Below are 15,955 nucleotides of genomic sequence, written 5' to 3'. Positions count from 1 at the left end.
GATGTAGAACTGTCAAAAAGTTCAGGATTTGCAGGGCCTGGATGGCTTTCTCATCTTGCAAGTTTTTCCAAGTATTTATCCAACTTGTTTAAACTGTGTAAGTGAATCTGTGTTGTATCTTTTAAAAAATCTGTGAAGATGTGTTACAGTTTTTATTGTCTTGTTTGCTTGTTTTTTAAAGTACATGCGGTACGTGTTTGCAGCTCACTCTTTTATTGCCAGCTTGGGAGAGCAGAGAAAGAAAGTAAGCTGCATTTTGGACTTTCATTTAGAACTAAAAATGTGTTTAAGGAGGAGAATTCTTTTTTTCCTTTAGGCAGTTCTAAACATGTATTGAAGAATATATCAGATGTTGCTTGCAGAGAATTGAATGTTGGTGCACAACAGACAGTAGGAGAGAAAGATGTGGATCAGAATGCAAAAATCTAAGCCACATTCTAATAAAATAGTTGAATTTCCATAAAAAAATTTATCATGACAAATTTATAGTGCTCAAGAGATATTAGGAACACTTCAGTTTTCATAATATCCTGTTTTTATATTTTTAAGAGACCTTAAAGGGTTAGCCCAGTGTGGTTTTCCTGCAACACATAAATACTTTGATTGCAAAACATTTATTTATAACAAGTTCTGTATAAAATAATCTCCACAGGTAAAGGCAGTGAATGTTCTAAATCCAGATCAGTAGATGCAGAAAGATTACGCTGTTTTCCCTAAAAACTAATTAAACATTAATTGATCTGCCCCCAAGGTCAATACATAAATTCTCCATGATGGCCCAGGTGTAGCAGTTGCAGAAGGGAATCTGTCCTTTACTTGAGAGTAACTTCATCCAAAACTATATAATTGAGTAACAAAGAATTTGAAGACAGGCTATCCCACTGTCTTGTTCTTGCTGAGTAAGACAGCAAAACTCATTTTTACCTCCCAGAAATTGTTCACCATGGGCTCCTCATGCCCCACTACTGTGGGGAGCAGCAGAAAAGCACCACAGATGCTGTAAAGCATCTCACAGAGCTGTGACTTGGGTACCTTTGTATTTAAAGATAGTAGATATTTACTTCCAGGAAAAAAAAAAAAAGGGAAAAAAAAAAAAGAAAAAAAGAAGAAGATTCAATACATGTTCTTGCAACAAAATTTATTATAAGAAAAGAATCTGCACAGCTTGAAATGGAAAGTAATGGTCAGGCTTCACAAACAATAATGACCAACATGACCACTGTTTGCATCATCCATAATGCACCTTCTTGGTTTGAATCCCATACTTTTGGCAGCAGCAGCTGAAAGGAAAATTAAATCCTGATCTGTGCTGAGGTTTTTCCCGAAAAGTTACATCAGTTACTGTTCTGCTGCCACACCTACTTCATGTGCTGTCTGATGCAAGAAGGAGAAGCAGTTTTTTTGCTAGCTGCAAGTTCTGAGTAAGAAAGAAATTGTTTGAGGCAAAGGAGACTATATGTCTATTTTGCTTGCTTGGCACTTGCTTAGATTATGTGCAAACTACTACTGCACTGGCATATTTCAAAAATTGGATTTTACAACCCTGGAACTTATGTGCAAGAAGGTGTTTTTATTTTTAGACTGAGCAGTTGAGCAAGCTGATGATGGTAAGGGAAGGGAACCCTACTTAGTTTGGAACTGGGAGCTGGCAAACCTAATGGAAAACAGGGAGATGTATAAAGAGTCTGGAATAGCATATGGCTTTACACTCCATTAGTTCCCCCCGACAGCAAGCGGGTTTTACTTTTCAAAAATACGGAAAAGTGCAATCAAATTTAAAGTAGCTTTGTTAACCAGTATAATTAGGATGTGATTTTAGTTTGGGGTGGCCACCTTTTCTGGCTTTTGAGACACCCCACTGAAAGTTCCAAGTGTCAAGCAGCAGGCAGCAGCAGTGTGTCCCAGCCCTGCAGCAGAACTGTGGTAATGCACGGATTTCAAATAAATCCAGCTTACCTGCTATTAGTCTCATTTTAAACCAGATTTTAGTAGTGAATGGAATTTAGCAGATCCCCCTCTACTTGAATTGGAGCTATTGGCAAGAAGCAGCTTTGGAATTTTCTTCCTGGTATTTATTATAAATTTTTCATTTTAATTTTATTCCCATATCTTTCTTAGAACCTTTTAGACTTCACCTTCTCTCCTTTTAATATTTTTCATTACACTATATTATATGCTTTGATTTCCTATTTAAATTAAAATCAGATTTTTTTATAATTAATTTTAAATCAAACACTATAATAAGATGTTCTTACCTGAAAACCTTTCCATCTACCATTTGCTGGAAGTCAGGGGCAAGTCTCAGGCATTTCCTTTTCAAATATAGGAAGGTACTGGTACCACAATAAGCATCTCAGTGGAAAAACTAAATCTGAAAAATAGTATCACATTGTAAATGTCATTCAGCACTGGGGATAAGTGCCTTAAAGTTTTTATATACTTCAGATAGTCAGTTAATTTTGACATAGATCAGAAAAAGATTAAGATTATTGGAGAAAAATCTCAGCACTAAACTCCATTCATTTGGTGTGATTTAAGTCAGAACAAGTCACTAAGGTTTGGAGATAGATTTATTAAAATGCAACTGAGAATTTGTCTGGACAACAGATTCTTCTCACTGTTCCTCCACGACCTAAAGTTTATAATAAAACAATTTTAAAATGTGTATTCTGTGGTTCTATAGACATGAATATTTTCCTCTATGGCCTCATCTAGAGAAGACAAAAGAGGATTCTGAACTAGTTGTGGCTGTTTGAACAAAGCCAACTTCTTCTGTGTATGAGTAGAACCTGATCTGCACTGGTTTGATTCAGCTTCCTAATCTGGCAAAAATTAAACTGGATTTGGCTTGGGATATAAATGCAACATTATTCATTCTATAAATGCATAGCAGTTTAATCTAACGTTGCTACCAGAGTGTGTAGAGCTCCCATGGTAAAACCAGCATGCAGATGTATTAACAGTAGTTAATTTCCAAAAATATGCTAAAAAGGGGTGCTTGAGACAATGGTATGATTTCTGAAAAGTTTTTCCTTTAAGGATCTGAAAATTATGGCACATTTACAGTAAAAATAAGTCATGATTATCTGTGTTAAACAGGCAAAAACAACTGGTACATTTTAGTATTAGGATGACTATCATTTGGAATTGCACAGTGCTCCAGATATAAACGTTTTGCCTGCAGATGTTTTCATAAACACCTCCATTCTGGTTAATGTCTTACTGAAGTAACAAAATACTAGATCCCTTGAATGTTTATTCAACAGCTCTGGCCATATTATTGCTTTATGTTACAAATGTGCTCTAATACAACACAACCTCTCGGTTTGTCAAACATATGCTATTCTTACTATTTTCATGCTCATAGGAAGCTGCAGTAGCATTTCTAATTACATATTTCTTTTGAAATCTTATAGCCAAAGCAACAAATGCATCCAGAACTCCAGATGTTTCAATTTCAGTTTGGTACATGAGGGATATAATCGTATATCTGGCAACCTGCAAGCATTGCAAGGCCAGTTTTCAGTTTTGTGTTTTCTTTCTGTAACTGAAATGTGCAATTACATTTGGCAATAAGCACGAATGCTGCAAAATATTAAACCATATAAAGACTATCGTGTCTTTAATTTAGAACAGATTTCTAAAAGCAAAGCTCTCATCACTGTTTGATCCTTTCTCAATGGGTCATTCCCCTGCAGCATAAGAAAAAAGTATTTCCCATCTTTGGATGCAAGCAGATAAACCAGTTGAGTAATTACTCAGAATGTAAAACAAAACAAAACAAAAGAAAGACCAAACACAAAAAAACCCCACCAAAACTAACAAACCACAACTTAAATTATGCTTTTTTAAATCTAGATTACAAATGTCCCACTTTAGTTCCACTAACAGTTCAATCCAGGAGATTCTACCGTGAAAAGACCAATTATTTCACATCTTTAATAAGCATAAAAATGGAATTGTCCTACAAGGAGTGTGATGAGGACGCAGCTAAAAATACCAGCACTGAAAGTGTTGTGGGTTATATCCTTGTCCTGTCATAGCTAAGGAGGAAATTCCCTCTGAACTCACTTGGGTCAGTAATTTACCCTTTGAGCTTTGCATTCCAATTAACCATATCATCAGAATTCTTCCTTCTTCAGCCTTTCTTTGTCGCTCTCAATCTCTCTTCTTCCCAAATTTTTGCTCATCTGCTAGATGTTTTGTCCTCCTTTTCTGGGACCCATTCCATGTACTTTAGTTTTCTTTATTTCTAAATTATGTTGTCTGCACTTGTGTAGTGGTGGATCACAGGAGGGAAGGAAGCAGCGAGAAATGTGCGCTTGGAGTCTGGAGTGGTGTTTTGAACACATGTCGGCAGGGTGACAGTCACATGGCACACACTTTACTGTCAGCTGCAGGTGATGGATCCTAAAGGCAGGATATAAATCCCTACTGCCTGGGATAACAGTACGGGTGTCTCACAGCCCTCATCTGGGACAGAGATTCAGAGTGGAAAACATCTATTGATTTATACCACACACAAGAGGTGATTCTTCCCATATTATCCTTGTGCCTATGGAAAGTGCCGTTACAAAACACAGATTGCATCCTGAAGTGACTACTGCAAGCTTGAACTCTCTGTGTTTCTGTAAAAGAAATAGTTTGATTACTCCCCAAATGAAAATGTTGCAGAAGTCCTCTTTTTATTCTGTCTCTCCTAGGGTTTCTGGAGGAGAGCTCTTTGAACGCATCATTGATGAAGACTTCGAGCTGACAGAGAGAGAGTGCATTAAATATATGAAGCAGATTTCAGAAGGAGTTCAGTACATTCATAAGCAGGGTATTGTCCACTTGGATTTGAAGCCAGAAAATATTATGTGTGTCAACAAGACTGGTACAAGCATCAAACTCATTGATTTTGGACTTGCAAGAAGATTAGGTAATGACTTCTCTGCCTTTTTCAATATGACTGGGGGAAAGGGGCAGGACAAACAGTAATTCATGCTACCTAATATAGTCTTTCATATATAAAGAGTAAATAATGTTTCCTATAAATAGTTCTGGGTTTAGGAAAAAATAAAAAAGGAAAAAAGAAGGTATTCAAGAGGAGTGTGCAGTGAACTGTATACAAACTACATGTCTGTTCCTATAGGTAGGGTATCCCTGTAGATTACAGGTAAAATACACAGTAGTGGTAATGTTAACAAATACATTTATTACAGGAAACTATAAATCACTAACTTTCTAACTAAATACTTCATGAATACTAAAAAACCTTGAACTTTTTGTAATCACAGGAATTAAGGTGATTTTCTAGAGGTCTTTCAGATCTGGATAATTATAGTTGATTTGCATTTACCCATTAGTTTTATCACTTCTTAACTTAAAAAGCAGGATATTGTCATACATGTTAAACATCAGAGGAATTCTATATGGAGCTGTGCAATAGTACTACTTAAAAATAATACAAAGGGGGAAGTACCACTTGACAAGTTCCTCCTCTTCCTAAGCTGATTTTAGCAGCTTTCTATCATTCATTTTGGTCTAAGATTCCAACATGCTTTGCAACTTGAAAGCCAAAAAACTTAAACGGTTCTTGTCTTCACATTGTTCAGTATTAGTTCAGCTCTAAAAAGCAGCCCTCCAGTTGTGCTTCCAGTGTTAGTGATCAGCACACACTGATCTTTTTTAATCTTGTATTTTCACAAAAGAAAAAAATATTCCAAGGATTAAAAGGAACAAAAATAATTTATGAACCTGTTACTGGGAGAGCTGAGATTTGTGGCTCTACTGACAATAATTGATTGGGACAACTCATATGAATTCTTGCTCTCTATATAAGGGGCCCACAGCTAGATTCCTACTTGCAATCTTTTGTCTTCCTTTTTTAACAAAATTATTTTTAATACTTATTAAAAATAGAACAATGTTTTTTGGAAGAGTACAGTTTGGAATTACTACCACCTGGTTTTTGTTATCTGCCTAAATGCTGCCCATCCTAGTTCTTTTGACACTTAAGTAACAGACTACTGCATTCCCAAGAATATAATTTTACTAAAACAAACAAAAAATACTTTTTTAAACGAATGGGGGAAAACAAATCCACTCTTCAGAATTTTACATGATGTTCAGCTCCAAAAGTGTATTACATGAATCTTGGTCACACGGACACTGTTAACTCAAAGATATTTATGTTATTTATTAAAAAAAGAAATCAATGCCATTTATGTTCATTCACTAGAATGGAGCCAATGGTGTTCTAGGAACATGAACTGGATTTTGTTCTTATTGAGGAAACAGATATACTGTTAACTAAGTTCCAGTGCTGATGTTTTGGTTATCAGAGGTGTGTGAAAGATTTCAGCCCATGATGTTCCAGCTGTCAGCCTGATAACTATACATTTATTGCTGCACGGAGTGGATTTCATCAACAAGAGATACAATGTAAACACAGAATGGCCTTTTTATAGAAACTTCTTCAAGTACTTTTAACTTCAGGCCACAGTTAAACTGACATTTAGCAAACAGAAGATCCTATTTTCAGTAGCCTGTTCATATCCATCAGCTTTTCCATTTTTCTGGTAATCTTGTGGCATCACAGTGCATTGCCCGGCTGACACCAGCTTGTGAGCTGCTGCACTCGTACCGTGTGTAGCAAATCTCTAAACTCCAGATAACTTTCCGTGATGTAGAAGGATGAGAGCTATGGGCACTGATGCTGACTTTGATTTTACAATGCTGTATGGCTTAGTATGTTGCTAATTCTTGCCAAAGGCCACTATAGGTATTTGCTATTCATCAGCTGCTGTTCTGGATAACTCCTCTGTGTGTGGCATTTCCCTAGGAAGAGAAAGTGCCCTTCCATTTCATGCCCATAAAGCAAAAGCACTCTGTTCATTGGGAAGACAAATGTAACAGTTTGGTTGAGATGATTTCCAAAAGCAGAAAACAACTTTTGCTGTTTCATTTACTTGCAAAAATTGCTAAAAATGCTTTTCACTAATGCCTGCTTCTTGTCCATTGTCTTACGTGGTGCACTGAGGGCATTTGTGCTTCTTCAAACTTTGTGATTTTGAAACTGGTTGTCAAAGTCACTTTGGCATTGACAGATGTGGGACTGGAGCCCTCATACTACGGACCTGACTCTGACTGAGCAGAAACTGCTCAACCAAGGGATTGCTGAAGGGAGCAATGGCTGACTCTGCACTTCAGGTTCTGAGATTTACTTTTAACTTTTTGTAACCAGTGCAAACTAATGCCTCTAAATATTCATTGTTTTGATCAGTTTTAAAGATATTAAGATCAGTTCCTTCTGCAGTCATCTTCTGCAGCTAATTAGTTCTCCTGCACTGTCAGGAAATACCAAAGCTGCAGTGGGATATTTTCCTGACCTTTTTTGGTGTGCTGAGGAAGACATGTAGAAAATTGTTTAAGATAAACCTCTTGAGGAGAAAGGCGAATGATTTTTGAGTACTGTAAAGATTTTTTTTTTTAATCAGTTGATTATACACAGTGTCAGCAACAGTTTCCAATTAGCTTGTCAGCTTTCTATCTGAATTAAGGGATCTCCAAACACAGATCCTACTTGTGTACTAAGCTTGTAAACAACTGGGTAAAGATTTGACATATTATTGCATAGAAAAGATCTTATTCTTTTCCTTTCTTTTTTCTTTTATACACAGAAAATGCTGTATCAGTTGTTTCACACTTTATGCTTGCACTCAAATGCCATGTTTTCAAAAAAAACCCCACATTTCTCTGATGTATGGACAGTGCATTTCATACACCAGACTTTTGCATACACAGTGGCTCATGGTAGTTTACACAGTGTGCAGAAAAGCCTCCAAACTTGGATGTGAAAATCTGAGCCTGAGATTTGGACAACCATGATTAGGCTTTTGGAAAACAGGTTCATTGTCATAAATTTCAGTAACTTTTCATGAAGACAGTTCGAAAAAAAATGTAGGTGTTGACTTTAAAAAGAAGTCAAATGGAAAAATGGGATCTTGGGCTTCTCATTTGCACTTGAAAAAGGAAGGGTGATCTCTCGGTCCTCATGGCCACTGTGAAGAAGACATTGCCCTTCTTCTGGGCTAAGTCACTTCAGATTGGATACTAGAAAAAGGATCTTACTTTTTGGGATGAGAAAACTCTGGTTATGTGACTGTAGGGATGTTGTGGAATAGTTTTTGAATGTGCTTTTTAAAGGCTAGTCAGAGATCTGGTAGGAGGGTCGATGTTGGTGAACTTGCATGGGAGGATATGGGTGACTTCCTGCAGCTGCTCCCAGGCATTCTTCTGTCTGTGTGTCTCTGGAAATGGGTACTCCCTGCATGGATGGGTCTCTGAAAACAGGGAAAACATGTGACAATAAGGCTTCTGCAATTAGTTTACTATAACCATACTTAAGCAGAGCAAAAAGGGTTTCACGGAATTTAAAATGGGAAACAGGCGTTACCGTGAGTGAATTGCTGCAGTAGTGCTTAAAAGTTGCCTTAAGCACAGTGTTAAATCTTAAGGCAAGTTATTAACCCCATATATCCTTCAGATTTCATTTGGTAAATTGGGGATTTCCACACCTCAAAAGACCACTACCTTAGGTGTTTGATTACATTTCATGAAATGCCTTAAGAGCTTTCAATGGTGGTGAGTGTGGGAGTGGAGTCAGATCAGCGTTTCTGTTGCAAAACTTGGTAAAGTAGGTTCTGGTAAATAAAAATATTCTATTAAGATTCAGTGTTGTGGACAATTCACTTCTATTGTAGTCTTCTCAAAACTTTTGATTTGCTATTGTTTGGGGTTTTTTTAACCTTTTCTCTTGATTATAGAGCTGCAAATATCTGTACTCATGGTAACCTTAACAGGAGCAGGATTGGACTCTGCTACATCTGTTTTCCTTCCCATCCATATCTGTTTTATTTAGATGGTAATCTCTTTGGGAGAGCAATGGTCCCCTACTAGGGCATTCTGCTGTGCCTAATCTGGATGCTACTCTTGCACAAAAGATAAACATAATGCAATAAATCTCACTGAAGGCAGATACTGATTGCTCAGGCACATGTGCAGACTGGACAAGAGTTTCTTGACCTAAATCCAAGCCTGTTTCAAGTCATAAACAATTTATTTTCTGACATTTTTATACTTTTATAATACAATTCTTTTATTGGGATGTGAGTTTTTTCCCCCAGTCGCTAATCTATTCCTTAGTTTTCTTCCTTCTTCATCTGCTTGTTGTTTTCTTCTTCCATCCTATTTAGAATGAGCATTGATGAAAATGAGCCCATTGAGTTTGCCTAACAATTTCTAACTTAGTGACTTACATTGTGTTTCACACTATGACTAGAAGTCAGACGTATCACTCAGTTGCACACTGGCAGAATAAACTGGCAGTACTATGTTATGAACAGGTTGTTCTTCTACCTTCACCACTGTATTTTCCAGTGGAGCAATACTGGTGGGCCAGCACAGGAAAAATGACAAGAGAGTTCACGTCTCATGACCTTATTCTTTCAGCTCATACTGGTAGCAGGTGCTTCATTGTAGATAATTTTAAAAGCATCCACACTGTGTTTAGGCAGAGACATCTGTGCTACAGGCCAGCTGAATAAAAGGTTGGAGCAGATGATGACTGAAGGCTGATGATTTGTGCTTCCCCTTCACCACTTTGGATCTCCACAGGTGTGGTTGTAGGCAGGACTAGTTTTGAGAGCATGCCCAAGTCCAGCTTTACTGAGAGGCAGTGATCTGACAGACGATCATCATCTGTTTCCTTTCTTGTTTCACTGCTGGCCGGTGCCACTTCGAATTTCAGAGACATGCAACCCACTATTGATTTTCTTTCCTATTTACGCTAGAAAAAATGTGTTGGATTGAAATAGTTATTTCTTGTTATTATAATTTTATCACTACTGGTTCTTTTTACCACAACACACGGGACCCTTAGCTGTGATAAGTCTTGGATAATTTGTGAAAACTTTAACTTCTGTCTAACACTGGATTCCTGCAATCCTCTTGTGAAACTGCTAAGGGGATGGAGGCTCAAACACTTTTGTACTTCAGACATCCAAATGTGAATTAAACAGTGACACTTTTCCTCTTTCTTAGACTTGGTCTAAGAAAGCTTCTTGCAATAGGAACCTTCTTATGTGATTGTACAGTGCTATATGCTTGAGGATGCTTAATAAATAAATCTTTATTTCTATACATGTATCAGCTAAGAAAATAGCAGTTCAGCAGTTCTGATAAGGATCTTTTAAAAAAATCACAAATATAAGGGCAAAACTGGTTTTCCTGTTACTGGAGAATAACTGGTTTTAAAAATCTGCATGAAGCAGTTAATGGTTTTCTCTTTTATTCTTCACAGAAAATGCAGGTTCTCTGAAAGTTCTCTTTGGGACACCTGAGTTTGTGGCTCCAGAAGTTATAAACTATGAACCTATTGGATATGAAACAGATATGTGGAGTATAGGAGTTATCTGCTACATTTTGTGAGTACCTTTGCTATTTTTAACACAAATTCTGTCAGTTGCTGAACATACAAAATTTTCATCCGCTTCTGAAGTTTTCTCCAATTTTCAGGCCTTTTCTATTCTAATTACCAGCTCAGGCATGTTTAATAAAAGTTCTGTGTTCTCTGAAGGGTGCGATTGGTAAACTGCAGAACTGGCAGTTTGGGAAGTTCAGCCATTTAGTGTTGTACTTCTTACATCACAAACCGGCGACACTTCATTTAAAAACACAATGCGACAGTATTTTATTATTAACTTTAAACTATTTTTCCCTTCCAGATATTAAAAAAAAATGTTTGGGGATGCACTAAAAACCATTAACTTCCATTCTTTTATTACAAGAGAGAAAATTTTTGTGAAACTTTGGGGTCTCGTGGGACGCACTTAAGTATCCCAGCGTTATCTGTTCAGAGTGCATTTTAATTTATTACTAAGCACAAACCACTGGATAAATACGTTTTATAAGCAGCATGAATTGAGCTTGTGGAAGCATTTTAGAGGATGGTTAGCTACAGCTCTTGGTTACATATTTCAGTATTAGATCTGATTTTTATATATGATTTGATAACACGTGCTTATGAACATCAGTGAGTCTAGAGAAATGTATATGGAAACAGCATCTCCATGCCTAGAACAGCACACTTGCTGTTCTTCCTCCCACTGTGACTGTACATATTTGATGCCATATAAACAAGTGTAAAGAAAAGCTCAGCTTGGAGCATAGTTCTTTCTTCCTCACTCCAGCTTCAGCAGTAAGTAAACAGCAGACCTGCTTTGCACTCATTCTTTTAAAAGGCTCCTCTCCATGCCTTCTCCTTTAATAAGAGTCTCCACTGCCCTGGCTACCCTGCTCCTTGACACCTGGCAATGCATAGTTGTTTGCCTCATCTTTCCTTGGTCTTTCTGCATTCCTGCTTGCTTCAGGAACCTGTACTTGTTCTCACACTCTTCTCATTTCCAAACTAAGCAACATAATTCCCTTACATGTCCTGTGCAAAAGCTACTACATCAACTCTCTCTTACTCCCAGCGAAGACTGAATATTTCTGTTATCTTCTGTTTCTTATGTGAAGTGTGCTACACTCTTCAAGGTCACTTTGTTCTGCCAGTTTATTTACAGGACTTTTATTTTCCATTCACTTCCAGCACTTCTTTCTAGATCTTGAAAGCTCGTTTGGATCATTCTGTAGTTCAAATAATGTAGACCACACAGGCAGCACTCGGAAGACAAATTAATGCATTTCTCTAGCTTGTGAGGTCTCCTGATCTGCAGGCTCCTGGAAGGCAGGATGGCGATTCCGGGCACATCCATGGAGCCCAGCACTCCCTCAGTGCTGCAGTGCCCTCTGGAGGCCTCCTGCACCCTGGGGAGGGGAGCTCTGGCCGCAGCGTTACCCGCCCTTTTGGGGAGTTCCGCGTCTTTTGCTGGCATTTGTTATTAAAGTGTGTGACGAGTTTCCGTGTGTTCCCCGTACAGGCAGCGACAGACAAGCAAGGCACAAGTCGGTGCTGGCAGTGGTGTGTTCCTAAGGCATGGAGCCAGGGCTGCTGCTCCTGTACAGTCCGTGCTGGGGAACACCGGCATCATCTAAGTAGACAAAGCAAAGGGAGCAGGTGAAACAGGTGGAGAAAAGGTGAAATGTCTTGCCAAACACTATGCCAGCACTGGCAGAACTGCTTCTTCCCAGTTTCTCTGTGCCACCAGAAGCAAGATATTTGGATGCTGCACCACCCAGCTGATGGGGTTGGGGTGGTGTTACACTTGACGCAGCTGATCGGATATGCCTTGTGAAATATATTAAGAAATTACTTGTTTGCTGAGGTGTATTTAAGCTCATTTAACCGCTCATAAGGGGAAAACTACATTACCCAAACATAATGAAAGTCTTTTTTTTTGATGCATAGCTATTGCCACAATAGTGATTAGCAGTAATAATCAGCTTTTGTCTTTCTTGCCATAAGAATAATGTAATAGAAGTTAGGGAAGACCTGTGAGTCATCACTTGGACTTTCCCTCTCCACCCCAGAGTGACAGGTTCCTGATCTGTCTTAACTTTCTTAAAGCCCAGCTATTTTTACAGACTCAGAGCTATGAGCCATTATCTAAAATGGACCATCACATCATCATTGCAGAATGCAAATAAAAGTCATTGAGAACTGCATATCTCTTTACTTGTAGCTCTGCTTTCCTGTTTTGATTGTAAGCTCAGAACCACCAAATCTCATGCACCAAGTGTAAGACTCGCTCATTTATTGTCTGCCTCATGTACCATCACTGTGCTTGTAACTTGGCATTTGCACCGTCTCTCCCTGCTATGGTGAGTGGGGTCATGAAGGCAGAGGCGAGTGCTGCAGCAGCACTGCACTCGAGGGCAGGTCTGCTACAGGCAGCTGATGGCCCAAGGCTGCTGTGTCCACCACCTGATCTAAGTGAAGCAGCAGGGAGCACCTACTGCATGACTTAACATCTCTTTTAAGGTAGGATTCCAGAGTGCTGAGAGACCTGTAACCTGCCTAGAAAGTGCCTGTGTTTCCATGATGTGCTGCACAACAGTGAATACAAACCGGGGTTAGCAACGAGCTGCTAAAGAGATCTCTGAGTGAAGGGTCTTCCCTGCAGAAGAATAAATAGGATGTAATCTTCAGTAGGAAGCAGGGTGACAGCACTTCTGACGAAACCCTGCAGCAAACCCCCTCTCCAGTCCCTCTGCTATGCAGGCATAAGTACAGATATCACACTCCCTGTTGGGATCTGCATCTGTCTTCCTTATGGCATGACTGACTTAATTCCATCCTACAGTTCATGGGTTCCCTTTCCCCATTTCTAAGCTATACATTAAATCCTTTAAATCTTCCTGGATAACTTATTCAGTCCTGTCTCTTCATCTGTCTTTGTTCCTCCTTAAATTTCCCTGTTTGTATTCTCCACTTTAAGTTTTTTTATATTCCACTTTTATCTTGTTCTCTGTCCTGTTCTGTATCACAGTACTGTCCCACATACTTACATTGATCTATTGCCTTAGAAATAACAGGCCACAAATATTATAGCTTCTGTATATCATCTCCATTTATGTCTGTTTCAGAATTTCTTTTTGCATTTACATTAACCTTTATCTAATGAAGGTTAAACCTCCTGAATTCTTTCCAGCTCTTTCTGGAAAGAATTCATTCTTCTGGGCACTGCTGAATTTGCTTATTGTTTTGTTTTCTATTTCTAGTTCTTTTCTGATGGATAGTAAGTGTTTTCAATATTTAGTAATCTGAAACAATTTCTAAATTCTATCTTTATTTCAAAGCAGTTTTCAGTCTAAGCTTTCAGCACTGCATGTACATACATTGAATGTGGATAGCCCTTTTCCTTCTGGCTCCACAGGATCTGATTAGTTTCAGGGAGGAATTGGCTGTGGCTGATTCAAACCTCTGCTTGCTTTCCAGTAGCTCTTCTCACTTTATCAGTGCCAGGCAGTGTATCTTTGCAGCATAGCTGATCTCTGTCAATTAATATTTTTTAATATACTGTATCTTAGGCTGTGTTTTAATATCACATTTGATCTTGTTGTACACTCTTCTCCTTCAGCACCTTCCTAATTGCACTCACTCTGATTCTTCAAACATTCATTCCCTTTCCTTTTTATCCATTGCGTTGTTCATCACTGCTGTTATTCCTGCCTTGTTTGGCAGTTCGGGTTGGTTGAAAGATCTTTCGGCATCGTTCATCTTTTGGGTGTGCTGACTTGGAACTTCAATAGGGCAAGACACAATACTGGCTTACACTCAGCCCCATGTTGTATCAAAAATTTATGCCTCCTTAATATAAAACTGTAAGAACACTCCTTGTTCTTTCCTTAAAGCAATTTAGGAAGGCCTTAATGTCAAGACAGTACTGCTCAAAAGAAAATGTTTTATTTGTTCCGTAGCAAATTGTGGTTCCTCAGTAATCCACTGGGCATGTGAAACAAGGATGAGAACAGCATAACACCCTTGCTTCAGCAGTGAGCTTTCTTCTTTTCATGGGTTTAGTGGTCTCTTCTCCTGGAGACAACCAGTGTGGGAGTCAGTCAGCGCTCAGCTAAGGAAAAAGTGGTGTTGTCCCATGGATGTGTGTTCCCCACAAAGTAGCCTGACACTATTTGTTTTATTGCACTTGTAAAAGAATGAAATTACTACATGATCTCCAGGCTGCAGGCGTTATGTGCTTATTTGACGTGCCGTGCACAGGTTTATCAGAAGCAGATACTGCTTTCCATACTGAGATGGGTTACTTTTTTTTGCACTGCTAATGCAAGGCAAGGACTGTGAGGAGGAGCTCATTGCCAGCAGTCCCAGTCAGCTGCTGCTGCAAGCTCTGTCTGCAGAGTAATGCTCAGTCTGACATTTTGGGACAAGCAGCAAAGTCATCTTCCCTGGATTAGTGGGAATCTTAATGCAAAGATCTCCAGTTGAAATGCCATGGTGTTTGTTACACAGGCACAGAGACTGGTGTCCACACTGGGCCCTTTTGATCTTAACATTTCTAAGTCTGCACTCGGAGCTTTGTTACAACAGACCAATAAACGTTAAGGAACTTCTACAGGATAAAATATATTTCTTCTTTATTTAGAAGTGGAAACTCTGGAAGATTTTCTAAACAAATAGTTCTTAACATGCCAGGAAGATGCCTGGTTGAGTGGCTGGAAGAATGTTTTCAGTAAACAACCTGCTGCTTGTCTAACAGTAACTTCGCTGTGTAAGCACAGAGTTAATTTTCTAGTGCAGTAGCTCATCTTTATCACTTAAGCATTCCAAAAAGAAATTGTTTCCATTAACTGTCAAAAGAGTTGCTGGGCCATTATTACTTTAAATGGCTATTAAGAAATGAACGACCAAAACTTCAGTCAGTGAAATCTCTGCTAAAGATAAGAATTTCTGGTTGTAATTACACTAGTTGCTGGATTTTGTTTTCTGACTATGGACAAGGATCTAGTTCTCCTTAGAAGTATTTCCACAACAATGCAACTGATTCAGAGTTTAAAACTGTAGTAGAGAGAGAAAGTTATTTTAGCCTTATAAATTTTCAACAGCACATTCAGAAAATAGGTTCATTGAAACATTTGAATGGGAACTGTTACACTGGTGTTTGGAAATGACAAAGTGAATGGAGGCTTAACTGCTAACCACCTAGTCATTTACCAAATGCAATTCCTACCACAGCGTTTAAGATTTTATCAGATAATTCTGTCATGCAGTTCTAAAATAAATGAAAAAAAATACCAAAAAAACCAACCAAACAAAAAAAAATTACAAATAATTAAAGAACTTTAAACTGTGTGTGACATGCAGTATTCCTTTGCCCAGAAATTTAGATTGTCTTTATAAGCACTGCCTCTTATGGCAGTGTGGAGCAGTGGTGTTCCCACATGAAGCAGTGTCTCTGTACCTATAGCAGTCTTTTTAGCATGCAAATGATCTCTCAATAATGCATCTTTA

At 38.4% G+C, this 15,955-nt stretch overlaps 1 protein-coding gene across 7 annotated transcripts in view; it reads left to right on the top strand.

Annotated features, from left to right (window-relative positions):
- The window catches only part of MYLK (myosin light chain kinase), a 201,432-nt gene that overhangs the window by 175,504 nt on the left and 9,973 nt on the right, over positions 1-15,955 (top strand). For all 7 annotated transcript variants that reach the window (XM_027714929.2, XM_027714928.2, XM_027714930.2 and 4 more), the window contains 2 exons: positions 4,704-4,921; positions 10,346-10,469. In XM_027714929.2, coding sequence (XP_027570730.1) covers positions 4,704-4,921; positions 10,346-10,469 — 342 coding nt within the window. The remainder of the gene's footprint in view (positions 1-4,703; positions 4,922-10,345; positions 10,470-15,955) is intronic.

This window comes from Pipra filicauda, unplaced genomic scaffold (genome assembly GCF_003945595.2).
Source record: "Pipra filicauda isolate LSUMZ 115617 unplaced genomic scaffold, ASM394559v2 scaffold10_size6260569_pilon, whole genome shotgun sequence".
NCBI classification, from domain to species: Eukaryota; Metazoa; Chordata; class Aves; order Passeriformes; family Pipridae; genus Pipra; species Pipra filicauda.
The sequence above is the reverse complement of the archived record's forward strand: the minus strand, read 5'-3'. Positions and strand labels throughout refer to the sequence as shown.